Here is a 21,877-nt window from a genome sequence, read left to right on the forward strand (position 1 = left end):
TTGCCTTGAAAAGGCTCTAACATCAGTCAGTACACATTACTACCCAGAACTCTGTACATACAGGAACAACAAGGCTTGCACAAGCTAAAACGAAGCACAGTTCTTACTGTTTTATATAACTAAACACAGAGAGTGTGATACCTCACTCCAGGTTACATAGATTTTTAGAACAAACATCAGATTTTACAAGTCCTCCAGAACTTTCGAATGGTTGGAGGAAAGAGGTCTTTTCACTGTGTGTTTGGAGGAAAGAGATCTTTTCACTGTATGTGTGGCCACTGGTTTCCCTTATGGTCAAATTAGAAATCCCTCGTGGTGTGTAAGATATGGAGAGGGGTTTCAGTTTTGGTCGTGCAGTCATTAGTGCTGCTTCATTTCTTCAAGTGGCAGATTGAGGCCTTTGGTCAGGAAACCTTTCTATCCCAAGCAGTGACAGTGTTTGATGTGACTCACAGTGGTGTTGTCCTCTCTGGGATGTTCACTTAGGCCCACATATGCAAGAACCCAGCTCCTTATAGTGCATCTGCTCAGTAGTGACATTTCTAGGAATGTCACTCTCCCTCCCCTTCATGCTGCAGATGACAGCAAAATGAAACTGCCCAAGAGCCAAGGCAGCTGCCAAGGCATTCTCGGTTTCTCAAGATGATTTCACTAAGGCCTGGCCATGAACTGCATCTGCTTCATTTAAACTAGTTTTGTAAGTAGTCCTGGTAAGAGTATTAACAAATAGAAAGGTTATTTTTTAAAAAACATAAAGATGGCATTTGTTTTAGTTGAATTATTTATTCAGTATATTTTATCACTTGAGTCTCATTTAGCAGAACACTTTTGTTCTTCTTCATCCATTATAAAACTTCATTGTACTCTTGTTATTGAAAAGGGATCTCAAATATTAACCAAGAAGTTCTTGAGTTCTGGTGCCCAAGATGTTACAGCCCTGCAAAACCAGAGGAGTAACTTCAATAGAGGCAATCTGACATGGGGACTTGAGGGCTCCAGTCACCTGTAGGGTGGAGTTCCAGCTCCACTGTGTACCTTGGATAAATTCCTTAACTTGGTTTTTTCAGATATAAATAGGAAATGAGAAGAAAAAGTAGCTATTTGATAAATCTTTGTGGTTTTAAAGGAAATAATAAAGACAAGGCACTTGGCAATAATATTAAGTCCTCCATAAATGTTAGCTATGGATCATAGTAAAAAGAATGGTAATGACTATTTTAGACTACCCAAGAAATTATATGTACTCTTACCTTTAAAAAGGGGTTGTGAATAGTTATAATTAAGAACAGGTTTATTTTAAGACTTTGAATACTCTTATTTTGAATGTCCAATTCCACGTATATCAAGTGATACAGTAGATGTAAATTTTCTTGAGCTGTGCCACTATATCAAAGAACCTCCTACTAGATAATATACAAAGAACAAGTGTTAGATATACCAGAGTTCTTAGGTAGAGAGTTCAGGGTACCAGCACTTGGTAGGGGCTCTTGGCTGTATCCTCCAGGTCAGAGTGGAAAGTCAAGAAAAGACAGAAAAGAGAACCCTCTCCCACAGGCCTCTTCATAGTAACACTAGCCAATTGTGTAAAGGGCCCAACACCTCCCAAAAGGCCATGCCTTTCAATGTGTCATAAGAATTTTGACAAAAACAAACATACTCAAATCTTAGCATTGTTGATGTGATATTCTATTATGTATAATTATTTAACTCTTACTGGTTTTAGTGTAGGGAATATATCTTGATTTTGTTTTTGCTTCTTCTGGGGTCATTCAGAAAGTCAAATAATTAAGTTATTCTTATCAACAAGAATTCTTGTTAGCAATAATCCTAGCCTCTTCAAAAGTGGTGGCACATGTCTTTAGTCTCAGAATTCAGGAGGCAGAGGCAGCTAGATATCTGGAGGCCAGCCTAGTCTATGTAGAGAGTTCCAGATCCACCAGGGGTCCATAGTGAGACTCTGTCTCAAAAAGAAAGAAAATTCTGGCCTCCAAGATCTAACCACACTTTTCTAGAATGCCCAGAGTGAAAATCATCATGACTTTTACCTTCATTCTTTTCACAGATTGTGGGTTGAATGTTCACAAGCAGTGTTCTAAGATGGTCCCAAATGACTGTAAGCCAGACCTGAAGCATGTGAAGAAGGTGTACAGCTGTGACCTGACAACGCTCGTCAAAGCGCACATCACCAAGCGGCCAATGGTGGTAGACATGTGCATCAGGGAGATCGAGTCCAGAGGTGAGGGGTTTCCAGTCCAGGGAGATTAAGTCCGAAGGTGAGGGGTTTCCAGTACAGGGAGATTAAGTCCGAAGGTGAGGGGTTTCCAGTACAGGGAGATTAAGTCCGAAGGTGAAGGGTTTCTGGTCCAGGCTGCTCTGGCCTCTACTCCCTCCCTTCTGGTGCCTCATCTGGTGCTGCTCTTGTATTCAGTGACAGTGATGGGAGAGAATGGTGTCAGAAAATGTGTGCTCTCCAAGTCTGCTGTGTACTAATAAGCAAACAGCTTGATTTCCAGGAACATTTAACCCGTTATGGAAAGTAATATTTAGGTTACATTAATGGATGATACCTGCAGTCTACAAAGATCTCTGGGAAGAGATGGATTCACTTTTCAGGTTTTAAATTCTACTCAGGCCAAGAAGCAAAGGCAGAAATGACCTATTAAAACACAAAGACCAAAAACCTGAGCTGCACCCTAATTATTCTTACCCACTTGGGAAAACTGCCACAGGCCTGCTGGTGCAGGCTCTCTAGGTCTTCTGTTATGTAAAAGACTTTATGATAGAATTGGGTGATGAACGATTTCCCTTAAGATTTAATGTTACCTGATCTAATTAGGCAACATGATGGCCAAATTATAAATATCCAGGTGACAGTGGGTCAGGAGTGAAAACTGAGTGAAACAGATTCTTTTCAGGAGGAAAGTAGGGAAAGGCTTCCAATTGTGTGTGTCTTAGTATTTTTTTCTAATACATCGTTTGTCCAGCTTGAAGTATGAAGAAAAATTAAAATGTGAAGAAAAATGTGAATTAATAGAAAATTAGTTTCCATGATTTATTTTCAGGTCTTAATTCTGAAGGACTGTACCGAGTATCAGGATTCAGTGACCTAATTGAAGATGTCAAGATGGCTTTTGATAGAGGTATGTTTTTAGCATAGACATTAACTTCAGATGGTCATACTATGCAAAAAAGTCACAATTTCTTATGCTACTCTTAATTTTCTAAATGACTGGTGATTACCATATTCTGCCAAAGAGTCTGATAGGCACAGTGGCACATACCTGTGAGCCCAACAATTGAGAGATAGAAGCAGAAGGATCAGGTGTTGAAGGTCATGTTTGGTACACAGTGAATTTGAGCACAGCCTGTCTCAAAAAGACTAAGCTTAACAAACAACAACAAAATTCAACTTACAGTTTCTTGTCTTTGCATCAGCTGCCTTAACCCGTCAATTTTAATGTTGAGAAGGAAACCCGAAGCTTATCTGTATCATCAGCATTTGAATATCTAAGACTGGTCCAAATTTATCACAAAGAGAAATGAGTTAAATTTACCAAAACCACAGAAAAGGCGGGAGAAGATGTAACCGTCTCACCTGCCCCAGCTGGAGTTAGTCCACTCAGCCCTCCTGTGAACTACAGTTCTCAGGCCTCTGTGTGACTGACTCACACACAGGAGCCAGAAGCTGAGGGAAGCTGAAGTTCTGGCCTGAGTCCTGCCTGCTGTGGGAGTCCGTTGGTTGTTTATTTTGTTCTGCATCATGCAGAGGGGTGAGGTAAGATCTTGCTTGTAGCTCTGCATGGCCTCAAACTTGAGATCCTCCTGCCTCTGCTTCCAAGTGCTGGGATTTGCAGGAATATGCCCAGTTTAATTGGACTTTAAAAATAAACATTTAAGGTTTGATTGGTGCTGGGTGTGGTAGAGCACACATTTATTCCCAGCACTCGGGAGGCAGGTGGTCTTTAGAGTGAGTTCCAGGACTGCCAGGGCTACACAGAGAAACCCTGTCTGAACCCATTCTGTAGACCAGGCTAGCCTGAAACTCAGAGATCCGCCTGTCTCTGCCTCCCCAGTGCTGGGATTAACAGCATGCGCCACAGCCGCTTCTCTCTCTCTCTCTCTCTCTCTCTCTCTCTCTCTCTCTCTCTCTCTCTCTCTCTCTCTCTCTCTCTCCCCCTCCCCCTCCCTGTCTCCCTCTTCCCCCTCGGTGTTGGGACAGGGAGAAGGTACTGTGGATTGAACCCAGGGCCTCATACACTAGGCAGGTGCTCTACCAATAAGTCCCACCGCAGCCTGAAAATAAGCAAACTTCTAGTTCTGTCATACATTCCTGTTGACAATCTTCTCATAAGCCACAAAAACAGAAGACAAAAATAATGAACTATTACCAACTTGCAAAGGGGAATGTAGACCAGCCTAAGTGTTTTATACATGCAAAGACAATAAAATAATGATGTGTTGTATAAAAATGCACATCAAGGAGGATCCTGGATCCATGTGAGGACAAATGGTAGGAGGCATTTCCTTTATCTGAAAGGCAACAACTGAACATGTCCCCTCCCAGCCTGCAGTCATGAGTTTCAAAACTACATAAACACTGGAAAGAAACTAAAAATCGCATCAGCCACAGAAAGCAAATTAGTGATGCATTTTCCATCATTAAACATTATGACACCTTTTTCTAACACTGCTAACAGATTTTAAGATTCCCAATAGTTTCTTAGGCTCCACATGGTCAGGTCTTTGGGGCCCACTCTAAACCTCCTCCAGGACTCGTGCTGTAGTCATTTATAAGAATTATAGAAAGAGTTTTAACACAGGTGGAAAAACCAATAGTGCAGATCATTTAAATCCGTCATACACATAAATGCTGCCCAAATCTCTCAATGTTCAAAGCAAGTTTCAAATAAAATAGCCAAGTAAGTAAAGTGAAGTAATTAAGAGGGATCAGTTCCAGGAAGCTTAACTTTCAAATAACGAATTTGAAGGAGGAAGATAGAGTCCACAGAGTGTTGGCATGGACTCTTTAGTCCAGGAATCAAAGTAAAGACAAATTTGGGGATCTCTTGCCTTACCTAGGTGACAGTCACCAGCTGGAGCACTACCTATGGTAATGTCAGCAGGTACCATTACACTTTGCTACATTCTGTCTTCAGGTAGGACTACAAATACTAGATGGTGGGTACCTGAGAGGCCATCGTGGAGCCACAGCCCAAGATCCCAGGGCATTAGTTAGCCAAGAGCTGAAAGGGAAGGAACGAATCAGGAACAAAGATGTTACAGGCTGCTGGAAAGTTGTAGTTCTGCAAATAAAGCACAGTCCTGGATTTCACATTCCAGGTTGTCTATATTATTTTTTAACAGAAAATAATTTAAAGTGAGACAAATGAAAGACAGTTGTGTGTGGGTTCTTATTAAAATTCAGGTTGAGAGCTGGGCGATGGTGGCTCATGCCTTTAATCCCAGCACTAGGGAGGCAGAGGCATGTGGATCTCTGAGTTTGAGACCAGCCTGGTCCACAGAGTGAGTTCCAGGACAGCCAGGGCTACACACAGAGACTCTGTCTGGAAAAACAAAACAAAATTCTGGTTTAGAATCAGGCATGGCTATTCATATCTTTAATCCCAGCACTCAGGAAGCAGAGGCAGGTGGATCTCTGTGAGTTCTAGGTCAACCTGATCTACATAGCAAGTTCCAGGACAGCTAGGGCTATGTAGAGAGACCCTGTCTCAAATAAATAAATTCAGGTTTGTTTGTTTTAAAGAGATGGCTTAGTGGGTAAAGGCACTTAACCACCATGCCTGTTCTGGTTTTGGCAACTTTACACAAACTAGAGTGATCTGGTAAAAGGAACCTCAGTTAAGAAACTGCCTCCATCAGATTGCCTTTGGCAAGTTTGTAGTGCTTATTCTTGACTAACTAATATATGTGGGTCCCACCCAGGGTCAGGGATGCCACACCAGGGCAGATGATCCTGGGGGTACAAGAAAACAAGCTGAGCAAGCCAGTAAGCATCATTCTTCCATGATCTCTGCTTTAGTCCAGTCTCCAGACTCATGCCCTGAGTTCCCTTCTGTCCTTGCTTCCTCCAAGTAAACCCTTTCCTCCCTGAGTTGATTTTGGTCATGGTGTTTCATCACAACAGTAAGAACCCTAACTAACCAGTTCCTGACAACCTGAGTTAAAGGAGAGAACCAACTCCTAAAGCTCTCCCCTGACTGCCACATGCATTCAATGATACATGCAAGCCAACACATGTACATACACACAAAATAAATAAATGGAATTTTTATTCATATTTTAATACAACAGATAATGTTCAGTAGTACTAGCATATTGTATTAAACTAAACTAGGTGAAAAGATTATATATTGCATGACCCATACATGTGACATAGCCAGACTATGCAGACTGATGGCAGGGAGGTAAATTACCCTTTGCATGGGTCAGGGCAAGGGCCAGGGGGTAGTGATAACAGATATGGGGACTTCAGAGGGCATAAGAAAGTTCTAAAATCAGACTATGATAGTAGTCATACAACTTGATAAGTACATGAAAAACAATTGAATTGTATACTTTAAATGATTAATTATATGATATGAAAATTCTATCAATAAAACTTGTTTCTAAGCTGGGTGATGGAGGTGCATGTCTGTAATCTCAGCACCCAGGAGTCAGAAGCAGGTGACTCACTTGAGTTTGAAGCCAGCCTGGTCTACAGAGCAAGTTCCAGGACAGCCATGGGTACACAGAGAAACCCTGTCTTGGGGCGGGGCATTGTGACTTGTTTTTAAAACTAAAAATGTTGCATACAAAGTTTAAATCAGGTTTTAAAAGAATTATCTATAGTAAACCCAAGAGTATTAGTCTTTTAGGCTCCTAGCTTTGTAAAATTTTATTTCTTCTGGTTTAGTCACTCAGAAATTACATTAAGGTACTGCCGTATGCCAGGCACTGAGTTATTTACTCTAATTTAGTAGGTAACTTGAGTTCTTAGTCCTTACATCTGTGTAGGACTCACACTAAGCACATGCTGGTAATTGACTTCATATTTCCATAAAGGAAAATATTAGTAAGTGGAAAACTTAACATAGTCTAGCAGAGCAAGTGACACTAGTGGTTAGGAAAGGCTTCCCAAGGAAGAAATATGCACGCTGATACTAACCTGATGATGAACATAAAGCAGCTGTACAGGGAAGAGTAAAAAGCCCTCGTAGCAGCCCAGAGAAGAGTGAAGACACGACAGTGACACTGCATCCTAGAGAAGAGTGAAGTGTCACTGAAGACACTACAGTGACACTGCATCCTAGAGAAGAGTGAAGACACTGACACTGCATCCTAGAGAAGAGTGAAGTGTCACTGAAGACACGACAGTGACACTGCATCCTAGAGAAGAGTGAAGACACTGACACTGCATCCTACAGAAGAGTGAAGACACTACAGTGACACTGCATCCTAGAGAAGAGTAAAGACACTGACACTGACACTGCATCCTACAGAAGAGTGAAAACACTGACACTGCATCCCAGAGAAGAGTAAAGACACAACAGTGACACTGCATCCTAGAGAAGAGTGAAGACACTGACACTGCATCCTACAGAAGAGTGAAGACACTGACACTGCATCCTAGATAAGAGTGAAGACACTGACACTGCATCCTACAGAAGAGTGAAGACACTACAGTGACACTGCATCCTAGAGAAGAGTGAAGACACTGACACTGCATCCTACAGAAGAGTGAAGACACTGACACTGCATCCTACAGAAGAGTGAAGACACTACAGTGACACTGCATCCTAGAGAAGAGTGAAGACACTACAGTGACACTGCATCCTACAGAAGAGTGAAGACACTGACACTGCATCCCAGAGAAGAGTGAAGACACTACAGTGACACTGCATCCTAGAGAAGAGTGAAGACACTACAGTGACACTGCATCCTACAGAAGAGTGAAGACACTGACACTGCATCCCAGAGAAGAGTGAAGACACTACAGTGACACTGCATCCTAGAGAAGAGTGAAGACACTACAGTGACACTGCATCCTACAGAAGAGTGAAGACACTGACACTGCATCCTAGAGAAGAGTGAAGACACTGACACTGCATCCTAGAGAAGAGTGAAGACACTGACACTGCATCCTACAGAAGAGTGAAGACACTGACACTGCATCCAGAGAAGAGTAAAGACACAACAGTGACACTGCATCCTAGAGAAGAGTGAAGACACGACAGTGACACTGCATCCTAGAGAAGAGTAAACACATGACAGTGACACTGCATCCTAGAGAAGAGTGAAGACACGACAGTGACACTGCATCCTAGAGAAGAGTAAACACATGACAGTGACACTGCATCCTAGAGAAGAGTGAAGACACGACAGTGACACTGCATCCTAGAGAAGAGTGAAGACACTGACACTGCATCCTAGAGAAGAGTGAAGTGTCACTGAAGACACTACAGTGACACTGCATCCTAGAGAAGAGTAAAGACACTACAGTGACACTGCATCCTAGAGAAGAGTAAAGACACTGACACTGCATCCTAGAGAAGAGTAAAGACACTGACACTGCATCCTAGAAAAGAGTAAACACGCAACAGTGACACTGCATCCTACAGAAGAGTGAAAACACTGACACTGCATCCCAGAGAAGAGTAAAGACACAACAGTGACACTGCATCCTAGAGAAGAGTGAAGACACTGACACTGCATCCTAGAGAAGAGTAAAGACACTGACACTGCATCCCAGAGAAGAGTGAAGACACTACAGTGACACTGCATCCTACAGAAGAGTGAAGACACTACAGTGACACTGCATCCTACAGAAGAGTGAAGACACTGACACTGCATCCCAGAGAAGAGTAAAGACACAACAGTGACACTGCATCCTAGAGAAGAGTGAAGACACGACAGTGACACTGCATCCTAGAGAAGAGTAAACACATGACAGTGACACTGCATCCTAGAGAAGAGTGAAGACACGACAGTGACACTGCATCCTAGAGAAGAGTAAACACTTGACAGTGACACTGCATCCTAGAGAAGAGTGAAGACACGACAGTGACACTGCATCCTAGAGAAGAGTGAAGACACTGACACTGCATCCTAGAGAAGAGTGAAGTGTCACTGAAGACACTACAGTAACACTGCATCCTAGAGAAGAGTGAAGACACGACAGTGACACTGCATCCTAGAGAAGAGTAAAGACACTGACACTGCATCCTAGAAAAGAGTAAACACGCGACAGTGACACTGCATCCTAGAGAAGAGTGAAGACACGACAGTGACACTGCATCCTAGAGAAGAGTGAAGACACGACAGTGGCACTATAGCCCAGAGGAGAGTGACTCTACTGATGACCTCCACTGAGTTATCTGAATGCTAAAACGCACCCAGTTACATTTCTACCTCATCTTCACACAGTGCAGCTCTAAGAAGGGTGGCTTTATTTTCCAGGCTGGCCTGTGTACCCTGGGAACATGGGGATTGGTTGTGTACCCTGGAAACAGAGGGATATTTGAAATCTGGATTCATCATAGAAAATTATTAATATGTACTGAAACAGGAGCTCTGTGGCAGAAAATAAGAAAAAAAAAACAAAACAACAAAAATTCCTCACTGTTTTTTCCTAGGTCAGGACTTGGGTGTTAGTGATACCTGCCTTTGGTCCCTGCCTTCCTATGGGTTCCCTCTCAACTTCTCCAGGTCCTTAGGCCAAGGAACCTGCATGCTTTCTAGTGTTTCCCTGGAGGACATTGCCTTTTGTTTCCAGAAAACACTCTATCCTGCTTGGTCTTGTCCTGTGCATGGCATTACACTGCGCTGCATGAAAGAAGCACTCAGAAGCAGACTCAAATGGACTGTGAGCTCAGAAAGGCTGCAGTACTCAAAGAGCTAGATTGTTGTTTTTATGGGCTTTTATGGAGTAATTTTACAATTTGAGGAAAAAATACCTGAAAGTACAGTGATTTCCTGTGCAATCCCTCCCACTGACATCTTCTCCCAAATTCTCTGTTACTAACTTGATTTTGCTCTTTAAGACAGCTTCACTATGTTTACCCAGGCTGGTCTAGAACTCTGGACCTTCCTGCCCCCAGCTCCTGCACACTGGGATCCAGGAATGCTCTATCCTTCCTGGTTTAACATCTAGAATTAGTATTATGTATTTGTTATCGTTAATAGCCCAACACTGATACATTATTAACTAAAAGTCAGAGTTTACACTAGGTATCTTCTCTCTGAACCACAGTATCACACAGAATAGTTTCACTAGCATAAAAATCTTCATACAATACCTGTGTGTCCCTTCTATCTCCAAAGACTCAGTAATCACACCTTTTTGTCTTTTTCTGTTATAATTGTATGTCACGAAGCCATGTTAGGCTGACTTCTGTCACTGTGCATTAATGGTTTCGTCTGTGTCTTTTATAGCTTACTAACTCATTCCTTTTCATTACTAAAATCTGCCACCTGTGCACACACATAGGCATGCAGACATACACAAATATCTAGCAAGGAAATGATACTAATTAAATCCTGAATAGATATACATGGCGACTTTTTTCTATTTTAGTGTTTTACCTGCATATATGTTTGTGTGAGAGTGTCAGATCCCCTGGAACTGGAGTTACAAACAGCTGTGAGCTGTCATGTGGGTGCTGGGAATTGAACCCTGGTCCTCTGAAAGAGCTAGTGCTATTAACCACTAAGCCGTCTCTCCAGCCAGCAAGTTCAGATTTTATGAAACACAGGACAGCACTGGAGGACTCTCTGAAGACAGCCTTGCTTCAGATCTGAGTGCTCAACACCTCTAAATGGTCTTCCATTCTATAGTGCCTCTCCCCTTACTTCAACACACAGATTCTTGGTGCATTTTCATGGGGCTTGGTGGGCATTTGGGGTTTTGTTTTGGGTTTTTTTTTTTATTTTGTTTCTTAATGCCTCATTTACCCTTAGGGCTTGGTTAGGCAAGATCCAGGTATCATTTCTATGAAGCCAGATGTGGATAAGGAACCTTTATTATCATCACTGTTATTTTATATTTATCTATTATGGGGTGGTACATATGTGGAGGCAGAGAACAACTTGAAGGAGTAGGCTCTCACCTTCCACCTTGTGGTTCTTGAGGATCAAACTTGTATTGGCAGGCATGGCCTGTGGTCTCTTTTGGAAATTGTGTTTCCATGAAACACAAAGAAAGCAGCACTGCTTCATTCCCCTGGGAATTCTCAGGCAACTATGAAATATAGTTATTCATTCTCTCTCTCTCTCTCTCTCTCTCTCTCTCTCTCTCTCTCTCTCTCCCTCTCTCTCCCTCCCTCTCTCCCTCTCTCCCTCTCCCTCTCTCTCCCTCCCTCCCTCTGTCTCTTTCTCTCTCTCCCTCCACACGTGCACAGCTGAGCAAGGAAAAATAAGTAGCTTAAGAAGAGAAAAATTACTTGCTGTTTTACCAAAGTGGGTCACTAATATAGATCATGTTTCATGCTGAATCTGATCTTAGAAACTAGGGTGTTGGTTGCTAGTAATAAAAATATGGTTTTTTCTTTATTTTAAAATCAAAATCACTTAACTGTCAAGTAAAAACATCACAGCTAGGGGTTAAAGATACACTTGCCCAGTCCCAAACTCTATATATCTCAAACTTTTATACAGCTAGAATAAAATAATTAATTTAAAAGCAACCTGAAGTGCTGCCTGTCTTTAAAATTTTATCATGCACAAATCATGTTATAATGATACTAGCTGTGAATTCATTGTTTTATTTTTTTCTTTTAAAAGATGGTGAGAAGGCGGATATTTCTGTGAACATGTATGAAGATATCAACATTATCACTGGTGCACTTAAACTGTACTTCAGGGATCTGCCAATTCCTCTCATCACGTATGATGCCTACCCTAAGTTCATAGAGTCTGCCAGTAAGTATGAGCATGTGAGTCCCCCACCCCACGAGCTGCCTCTCCTCCGTAACCACTTCCCCTTCAGTCCATCCCCTACAGCTCTCTCCAAGGTCTGGTCCATATAGCTCAGATTAACCATGCCTTTTGTACTGTACTGCTTTTCCAAAATAATCTGTACCAGTGCTGCTTGGACGTGGATCAACTTTCCGTAAGATAAATCAAACACCAGAGCGAGGCTGCTGTCTTGTTTGGTTCAGCAAACGTTCCAGTCAGTATCAGTACTTACCCTGAATGCCCAGACCTTCAGAGTTCACAAACTACCTGTAGCCTGTCAATTACGCTCCAGGAATACGGCTTCACATCATCGAGGAGTCTGAACTTGGGACTCAATACTCCTCAGCCAAAATTTTGGTTTTTGTTTTTTTAATTAAAGTTGAGAAGAAAATGGCTCATTTGCAACATGTTATTTCTGTTTCAAAATTCATACCTGTAATTCACATCTCACCCTTTAAAGAAGGGAAATCATAACAGACGTTAGGTGTTGGCATCACTTTTTTTTTCTTAAAGAAAAGCTAGTCTGTTCCTGTCGTTTTGCTTCTGTCTTTAAACCCATATGTCCTCCGTGTAAATAATGGCATCCCTTCCTTGGTAACACAGTGATTCCTCTGCTTTGCTCCTTCACTTGGACTGTCACAAAGCAGTAACATCCTTTGTTCTGAGTGCAGTTTCTCCTTCAGAGCTTTTTGTTGACCTTTGATGGTTAGTTTCCTGGAGCTGTGATTTCTCCTGGGTCAATGAGAGAGATCTCAATACAGCATGAGAAAGCCTGATGAGAAGTTAGAAAACATGGATGGTGTAGACACAGTTTCTGTCCTGCCAGGTCCTGTAGGCTCTTCAGCACCAAATAAGTACACAGAGACATATTAATTATTAAACTGTTGGCTGATGACAGCATTCTTATCAACTCTCAATAATTAACCCATTTCTATTAATCTATGTGTTGCCACAAGGCTGTGGCTTGCCTATAGACTGGCATGTTAGTCCTTCAGCAGCATGGCTGCTGCTGGAGGCCTCTCTCTGCGTCCCTCCGCCTGCCCCGTTCTCCTCGTCTGGTAGTCCTGCCTATGCTTCTGCCTGGCTGCTGACCAGTCAGGTGGTGCCTGGCCTGCCTTGGGCATTAGCTGCTCCCAGTTAGGATGGCCTCGGTGCTCCTTGTGGTTGTCTGGGGCGTCTGAAGGCAGTCCTCAGCTGATTGGTACCAAACTGGAAAGCATGTGCCCTGTGGAGGGCCACAGAGGACATTCGCCTAGCTTGCATAGCCCCAGGTGTGTGACGGTAGCTAGAAGGTGGCTCTTCCTATCACTGTGCAGCTTGGGATTAGAGTGAACTTGGCTCTGTGCATGTGAAGCAGGACAGGACAGAGCAGTGACTCACACAGCCTCGCTCTGAACCACACGCCCTGTCTGCTAACACCCAAGTCTCTTGTTGGATGCTGAGGCCTTGGGCCCCACACTCTCATGACCTCACCTTCTTTCCCCATCCCACCTTTACTGCCCAGGAAAAATCTTTCTTTTTTGTTTCTCTTCCAAACCATTTGCCATTGCCATAGAATTCTTTCAGAAGCCTTCCTATCTGAAATCAGCAACACTCCCTTCCCCCCCAAATGGAGAGAAATAAATGCCTCCTTTATAATCTAAACTAGTAACTGATTTCTGTGACACCAAAACCCCTGGCGCCCTCACTGTGCCTCATGTCAATGTGTGTGGTCCTGTTTGATGCTGATGGCTGTGGAACGTAGTGTCCTTTCCCTATAGCCTGCTTCTTGCTTAAGGTGTGTAGACACAGGTATACCTCAAAATGCACAGAAGGGAGATCAAACGCCTTGACAATTACAGAGGTATACCTGAGGTGCCTGCACCCCAACCTGCTTGTCCTCTCATTGAGGCCTTCACTCACTCACTTTGCACTCTGCCTAGCTTCTTCAGGAACAAGGAGAAGACATATGATGGAAGGGAAACCCCCCCATAAAGTGATGGTCAGGAATGGATGATACTTCCTAATGTAGTTAAAAACATCTCTCAGTTTCTACCGCCCAGAAATCTCTGGCATTGTTTATCTTGCTTTCACAACAGAAGTCATAGTTTATGTTGAAGTTTTTTCTGCAAAAGCTGGTGGAGCTGTGCTGTAAATAGCTTTTCTTGAAGTCCCAATGTGACAGCTGAAGTGAGAGGCTGAGGGCCGGTGAAGGGATGCTGATGCAGGGCAGCCAGATCACCCCGCCTCTGCAGGCTGCACAGCCTCTGTAAACCCTGAAATGGAAGCACTCCCCTCCAAAGTTCCTTGAGGTCCGAGTCAGCAAGCCTTACTACAGCATCTTGTCAGAGAGCCAGCATCTGCAAGTACCCTCTGACCATGGTGGAAACCATGTGGGGACTGTCGCCAGCCCAGGAGTCTTTCTTCCAGATGATCTTTGACAACCACATCACCCCTAAGTGTGCAGCCTTGAGTGAGCCCGGCATGGAGAACTTTCTGGGTCTCCTCCATCCACAGCTTGGTAATCCCAGTAGCTTAGGGAAATTTTACTCTCACACTGAACTTCTCTGTAGAGAATTAGCAATACACGCTCCAGACACACGTTAATTAGATCTTGATCCAGGCCCCAAGTTCTCACTTCCTAGCTCTCAGTGTTCCAAGACCATCTCCCCTCGTCCTTCTCCAGCCCTCAGCCATGTATCCCTTCTCCTTTCATTACATTCCCACCCGAGCCTCATTCCCATCTTGGGGCAGGCGGTAGCTATGACTTGGTTTCTTCACTGTGCTGGCATCTACCCCTTCAGGGCATGATTGCCATCTCAGGTGTTATTTTCCTCAGGCCTGGATTAGTCCCTCATTTAAATAATGGTTAGGTATTAAACATTGTTGACTATTAAACTTGGAATTTTATCTGGAGATGCACAGGCTTAAGTCATTAAATAAATATTCTAAGGGATTGTAAAGCTAGAATTTTTTCCTTTAATTCATTGTTTAATTTGGAGGTTGTATGGGTTGGTTAGTTGGTTGGTTTTCCCAGTTTTTATTTTGGTTTTGGTTTTGGTTTTGGTTTGGTTTTGGTTTTGGTTTTGTTTCAGTCATGGTTTCTCTATGTAGCCCTGGCTTTCCTGGAACTCTCTCTGGCTAGCCTTGAACTCAGATTCATCTTCCTTTGCTTTCTGGGTGCTGGGATTAAAGGCCACTGCCCATCTTAAGTCTTGTCTTGGAACTCTCAGTAACTGCACACTCATTGTTTTTCTGTAGACAGCCAATCCACTGATGGTGGACAGGTGTGACAGTCACAAAACCTGCCTGCCTCAATGCCCTCCTGTCCTCTACATGCTAGACTTTCTACACTTGATGACAGCTGATCTATAACGCCCATTTGTCTCTGAACACCTTCCATGTTTTCTGTTTGCCTCTTAAATTATGCTGTAATGGTCTGTGACTAGAAGTTTGTTCTCTCAGATATTGACAATGGGCACTACTTGTGTGCATGGGAGGACAGGGGGACTGATGTCCAGAAGAACCTCTGGCTGGTTTGATGTCAGCTATTCAGTGTGTTTATCATGTTCCCACCTCTTTCTGCCACAGCAGGTTCATCCAGGTCAGCACATTCATTTGTACATCTGAACGTCTCAGAGAGAACTCTCCCAGACCTCCTCTACCACCCCTAGCTGTCTGCACCCAATCCTTGATCATTCTTTATTCCCCCTTTTCTTACACATTGCCCATCGGGAAATCTTACTGGCTCTACCTTCAAAATGTACTCAGAGTAAAACAGTTTCTCATCGTTCACACTGCAGTCACCTGCCAAACTATGCTAGGAACCCTGGAATTTTGTTAGTTACTGGAATGGTCTTCCTGGCATTATTCTTGCCCTTCTATAGTTTGTGCTCTGCACAGCAGCTAGAAGAAAGGGAACCATAGAAAACGAACATTAGTGCCGGTGTGAGGGCTCAGTGGGTAAAAGACATTTGCCACCTAGGCTGACGGCCTGAGTTGGATCTCTTGTACCCATGTGGTAGAAAAAACTGACCTCCACACATGTGCCATGCATACTCACGTACACCAACAAATAAATAAACAGCATGTTTAACTGAACATCAGGTTACAGTCCATCTTCATTCATAACCTTCCTGTTTCTCTCCATAAACCTTCAGGGTTGACCACAGCTGACATGAGAAAAAGTGTTTTCCTTTCTGACGTCACCCCTTCATTCTCCTCTGCAGCCATATCCACTGCCCCTCAGTCTTACCAGCATGCCCCCTCAGGACACCACATGCTCAACTGGGACTGTCTTCCCTCCTCATCTCATTCCTTCACTCCTCTGAGGTTTTACTCAAGACCTTTCACTCATGTTGAGGTTTTCCCTGACCTTTAAAATCAAGCGCCCAGCATGAGCATCCTTGGTGCTGTCTCACAGAACCCGCCACACTCTTGTACACTGTAGGCTGAGTGATGCTGACCTTGGTCGGTATCTACTGTCAGCCTCTCCAGGAGGAGCCAGGCTCCCCTAAGCTAGCATGTGGTGCTGCGCACAGCCTCCCACTGTCTCAAGCTTCTCCTGGTCAAGATTGATTATAGAAGTTAAAAAGAAAAAAAATCTGCTTTTAATTTCTGAAATCATGTAGTTCCAAATTAATTTAGCCCTATGCTAAGAGCTAGCTTTCCATGGTAAACAGGCTTTGCTTCTCTTTATTCTAGAAATCCAATTACTGAATTTCCATGTCTGAGAAAATAGCTGTGTTGTGAACAGATACACTTGAAAGTCCCCATGGTTTGGAGTTCATGCATTATCTGTCATGGCAAAAGAAAAGAACACATTCTTTGTTAGCAAGAAATGAAGCAGGAGTTGACGAAGCTTTGGACCAAAGCTGCAAAGCAGTCAAAGGTTCTTTTGAACTAAAAGCTTCAGTCACTAGTCACATTCTAAGACTCATCCATCCTGTTCTGTGTAGTCAAAGCTCAGCCTTTATCCTACACTGGCCTTTACTGAACCTGGTATACCCAGTGTGCACAGTATACCCAGAATTAATAGCGTATACAGCATACCCAATATATACAGTATACACAGTATACCCAGTATACAGTGTCACTGAACAGAGCTGTGGATATAGGAGAGAGCCCAGAGTTTCTGCCTTCTGTCTTAAACATTGGCTCCTGGGCAGATGGAGCCTTCCCAGCATTTCAGGGCTGCTGTCATGATTGGGACTCCTAATCATGTGTTAAGTCCTGTTGTGGCTGGCCTGAGGCCCGGCATTTAAGACACTCCTTGTAACCAGAGTGAGAACGTGATTGCTTTTTCAAGAGCACAGAAGTGCAACAGCTTCAGCTGTTTGTGTTACAGGTATGATTGGCAGATGGAGCAGAGCTCTTACAGTGAAGAGCTGGTGTGTGAGCCCTTAGTGCAGATCTCAGCTGTCTAGATCTTCTCTTCATGGTGGACTCCTTTGGAAGAACCCCCTTAACACAGGATGCCACCATGGCATAGCACACTTAGAGCTAACTGCCTGTTGGGTGTTCTTCAGAACATGTTCTAAGAAATGGAGAGTCCTCATGCTTTGAAGGGAGAATTCATTTTGCTCTATAACACACAGCATAATACATATAGCAAGCAAATGTTAGATGATACATTTCTTAGAAAGAAAAGGACTGGGGTATTCCTCAGTAGTAGAGTGCTTGCCTAGTATTTATGAGGTGTGGGTTCTGCCCATACCACTACAAAGATAAGCAACATCATTAAAAGCAAAGAAAAAAAAACATTGTCAGTAAGACTTTGCCAGGAGTCCCAAGAGGCAGTAGGCTAGCTTGTCTTGTATACTACAGGGGTTTCCAAAATATTCTGAGAAATATGTATATCTATAATGTTCTCAGATGAATTCATTAGAGTGTATAAGGCTTTATTTGTGTGTCTGCATGTGTCTGGATTTGTTACAGTTACATTCTGAATACCTAGTGTGTCCATTTTCTTCAGTTGCCAGACCATAAGACCCTCAAGTGGGCTGGGGGAAGCCCATTAAGCCCTGTTTCCACACTGAAGCTAAGATGGCCTTGGACAGCTACTTTTGGGTTATGAGCAAGGTTCAGTGAGATACTGTTTTTCACTTGCTGTACAAAAGCATCACGGGAGAATATTCCTAGGCAGTCACATCAGTTTTCTGCTAGAGCATCCTCCCTCCTTGCTATTGTAGAAATTATGGACCCTGATGAGCAGCTGGAGACCCTTCATGAAGCACTGAGACTGCTGCCGCCTGCCCACTGCGAAACCCTCCGGTACCTCATGGCACATCTAAAGAGGCAAGTTACAACCAAATTTCAAGAATAAAATTAAGCAAAAGGTGAAAGAAGGGACACGTTCTCTTGAGTGAATGTGTAGGTGCACAGCGGCATTGTCTTGTGAGAAACTGCGTTAGTTCGGAAAGGGTGCTAAAAATATTGTGCACAGCAGTACCACATGCCAGCCTCATGCCGACACCCAGGCCTTGTAGTTCTAGGACCTGTTTGTGAGTATGCTAGTATACTGCAGATGTTGGAGAGCATTTTGTAGAAGGAGAAAGGGATGCTGCTGTCAGTTTGTGAGGCAACTCCTTTTTCTTAGCTTATTGCTCCAATCTTGGTATAGGATTTTAGACAATTAACTACTGTTACCAACACTGGACAGTGGCATAAACAGTGATGGAGGAAGGAAGAATCCTTTCAGTTAGAATTTTACACTGTTTTATGACTGATGATGATCATTCTCTGTGAGTTGAAACAAAAATTTCACAGTTACATGACATCAATGGATTTAGGGCCTCAAACTCTAAAATCAATTAGAAACAAAAATTCTATATGCCCCAAAGCATGCGTCATCCAAAAGCACATGACATTACAGTCACTCGTGGATACCTGCGCCTTTCTTCTTTTCTTTTTTTCTTTGCTCCTCCTCCTTCTAGTCCGGTTTTTGAGACAGTGTCTTGCCATATAGCCCTGGATGACCTGCAACTTACTATATAGGCCAGGTTCATCTCCACCTCACAGAGATCTGCCTTCCTCACCTCTGTAGTGCTGGGATTAAAGGTGTGAACCACACACCCAGCTCTTTCCCCCTTTAAAGGCACTGTGAGTTAAAACTTTCTTTGAGTATGCTAACAACTAATCCCATTCGTAAAGTTTGCTGCATAGTTGGCTTTAGTTCTGTCATAAAGTAGCCATTTTCTAAGATGGTTGCACTGATGCTGTAGGGTAGCAGGAAGAGAGGCAGAGCCTGATTGTCCTCCCTGAGCCACTCTTCTGCTCTCACAGCTGCTCTCCTATACACTCAGGGTTCACTTTGCAGACAGGTCCAGGAGGAGCTGAGAGCCAAAGTAAAGGAAGGGCAGACCTCTTCCTCCTCCACCTCCTCCATTTTCAGAAATAACATCTGAGAAGGAGAGTCCACAAGTATCAGAACCCACACAGTCCAGATGTGAGCCCAGCCATCACCAGGACTTTAAGTTTTTTATCAGTATGACCTACTTCAAAAGAAGTCACATTCCTTGATGTTTCCGAGAAGCACGGAAAAACAACTTGGGAGAGCTGGCCAGTGAACACAAGCCTTGATGTGGCTCTGGTTCCATTTGGAGGTTTGGACTTGACGAAGAGCCTGTGTCAGTGAAGTCATCTGTGTTGCACTTGTGTCTTTCAGAGTGACCCTTCATGAGAAGGAGAATCTGATGAGTGCAGAGAACCTTGGGATCGTGTTTGGGCCAACCCTCATGAGGTCCCCAGAGCTCGATCCAATGGCCGCCCTGAATGACATTCGCTACCAGAGACTGGTGGTGGAGCTGCTGATCAAAAATGAAGACATTTTATTTTAGAGCTTTCATTTAAGGGGAAATGGTTTACACATGAAGGAAGGTTTTCTAGTAATTTAATTAGCTTCACTAGCTGCATTGTTTCTTGGTTAGAGGTTTGACCAAATACCCGGATTTAAATGAAGGAACTTTCTGTCATTTCTGTAGCACCACTCAGCTGTCCTTGTAAAACAGCGAACACACGCTTTCCGGTTCTGGTAATCCTGGGTGTTTATCATGTTAAGAGAAACTCAAGCTACTGCATGATTACCCCTGTTTGGTGAGGAAACCCCACATCAAGGAATCACAGACTTGTACCTGCATCACCTCTCTGTCCTGGCTTGTCTGTGGTTGTCACCCAGCATGCTTCCCAGAGTAAACTGTCATGACTTTGCTTTTGGGGTCCATGCCATTGGTTTCTGATGCTTGCACACACACACACATAAGCAGTGCCCTGGCTATTGCATCACCATCACTTTACCATATGCCAACTCCACAACAGTTCCTTTCCAGCTTCTCCTTCTCCAACATAGTGCTTTCTCTTCAGCAAAAGCAAGTGTGTTTTCAGGCCTGTTACTTCAGTAAGTTATCCTATCAATAAAAATGCACCACACAGCATCTTCTGTTAAATTATTGGTTTTCAGCTGTAAAGTTATATTTTTACCTGGCATGCATTATTAATTTATTAAATTTGGCTTTTAGAAATCAAAACTATTCATAGCTTTTTTTCCTTGTCATGGGGAAAATAGAAAATTGTATTTGGCATTAGTTTAACACCAATTGCTTCCCTCCCCTGCCTGTTGGTCACTAAGGCATTGTGGTAACCTCCTAAATAACCTCAGCCACCTAGAATCAGCATATGCTTGTTGGATTTATTGTCTTCTCCTATTGCTCTGGCAGAAATCTAATATTTCACCACTTTGGGGGCAGTTTAGCTTCATAAGGTGCAGAGGGTTCACTGAAAGGGCGACTTCTGAATACCTACCTGGGTTGTCTGGAACAGCTAGGGTGGTATGCATGAGCTTGAACATACCACCGAAGTTAAAGGCAGCTCGTCAGACAGAAAAGAGGTCTGCACCAGATGCCAGGAGCCTGAGATCTGTGTCCTGGGACTGCCACCAATCAGCCATGTGGCTTTGAGCATGGCCATCTTGTTCTGTCTCTTGGACTGTTAAATGAGCACCCACTAGAACTGAAGTTCCTTCCTGCTTTAAACAATTAAGCACAACTTGTGTGGTAATTCACACCTATAATCCCAGCACTCTGTGGTGGTTCACACCTGTAATCCCAGTACTCTGTGGCGGTTCACACCTGTAATCCCAGTACTCTGTGGCGGTTTACACCTGTAATCCCAGCCCTTGGGAGGAAGAAGCGGGAGGATGGAGTTCAGGGCCAGCCTCCAGTACGTGAGACCCTGTCTCAAGCAAACACTCAATGGGACAGCTGGGCACACACGATGTACTGTGGTCCTAGATACTGAGGAGGCTGAAGGGGGAGCAGCATTTGAGTCCAAGGATTCAAAACCAGCCCAGGCAACATGGAGAAACTGGCTCAAATAAAAGACGAAAATGAAATACATTTCTTAGCTATCTAGTCTGCCTCAAAACAATGGGAACTGGTGGACATGCAAGGCTCTTCTAACTCCATACTTCTTCCCTAGGCTATAGTGGGTAATGATTAGTTTGCTTTTTCACTACTGTTTACATTCAAGGAAAGTATGGCTATTCAGGAATATTCCATCACAGCTGCCTTTTTAACCAGTGTCAGATGAAACAAATGTCACCACACTGAGCAGTATGGAACAGAGCACACAGATTGGTTAAGTATAAAGATTTGACTTACAGACTGTCAATAATCTTCAAAGTGGAAGCAAATCACAGTGCAGGGGGTGCAGTCAGCTCAATAGTAGAATGCTCTTTGCCTACCATGTGCAGAGAATTTGAGTAACTACACTGAAAAAAATAATGGTAAGGCAAATTACAGCCATGAATTTCATCCATATTTAATCACATCTGATAGATCAGCCTTTTATTTATGGGACCTACTATGTAGCAGGCAAGACTCAAACTTCCAGGAATCCTCCTGCCTCTGTGTTGTAAATGCTGGGATTATAGGTATGAGTTACATGCCAC

General features: G+C 43.4%; 1 protein-coding gene across 5 annotated transcripts in view; it reads left to right on the top strand.

Moving 5' to 3' along the window:
* Positions 1–20,446, top strand: part of Chn1 (chimerin 1) — a 156,661-nt gene extending 136,215 nt beyond the window's left edge. For 4 of the 5 annotated variants that reach the window (XM_035446737.1, XM_035446738.1, XM_027420161.2 and 1 more), the window contains 5 exons: positions 2,063–2,236; positions 3,063–3,140; positions 11,779–11,916; positions 18,123–18,228; positions 19,598–20,446. In XM_035446737.1, the coding sequence (XP_035302628.1) occupies positions 2,063–2,236; positions 3,063–3,140; positions 11,779–11,916; positions 18,123–18,228; positions 19,598–19,769 (668 nt within the window). In that variant the 3' untranslated portion in view covers positions 19,770–20,446. Of the gene's footprint in view, positions 1–2,062; positions 2,237–3,062; positions 3,141–11,778; positions 11,917–12,079; positions 13,091–18,122; positions 18,229–19,597 lie in introns of those variants that run through there. The other variant, XM_035446739.1, reaches the window with a different exon arrangement.
* The last annotated feature ends 1,431 nt before the right edge of the window (positions 20,447–21,877 follow it).

This window comes from Cricetulus griseus, chromosome 6 (genome assembly GCF_003668045.3).
Source record: "Cricetulus griseus strain 17A/GY chromosome 6, alternate assembly CriGri-PICRH-1.0, whole genome shotgun sequence".
Classification (NCBI taxonomy): Eukaryota; Metazoa; Chordata; class Mammalia; order Rodentia; family Cricetidae; genus Cricetulus; species Cricetulus griseus.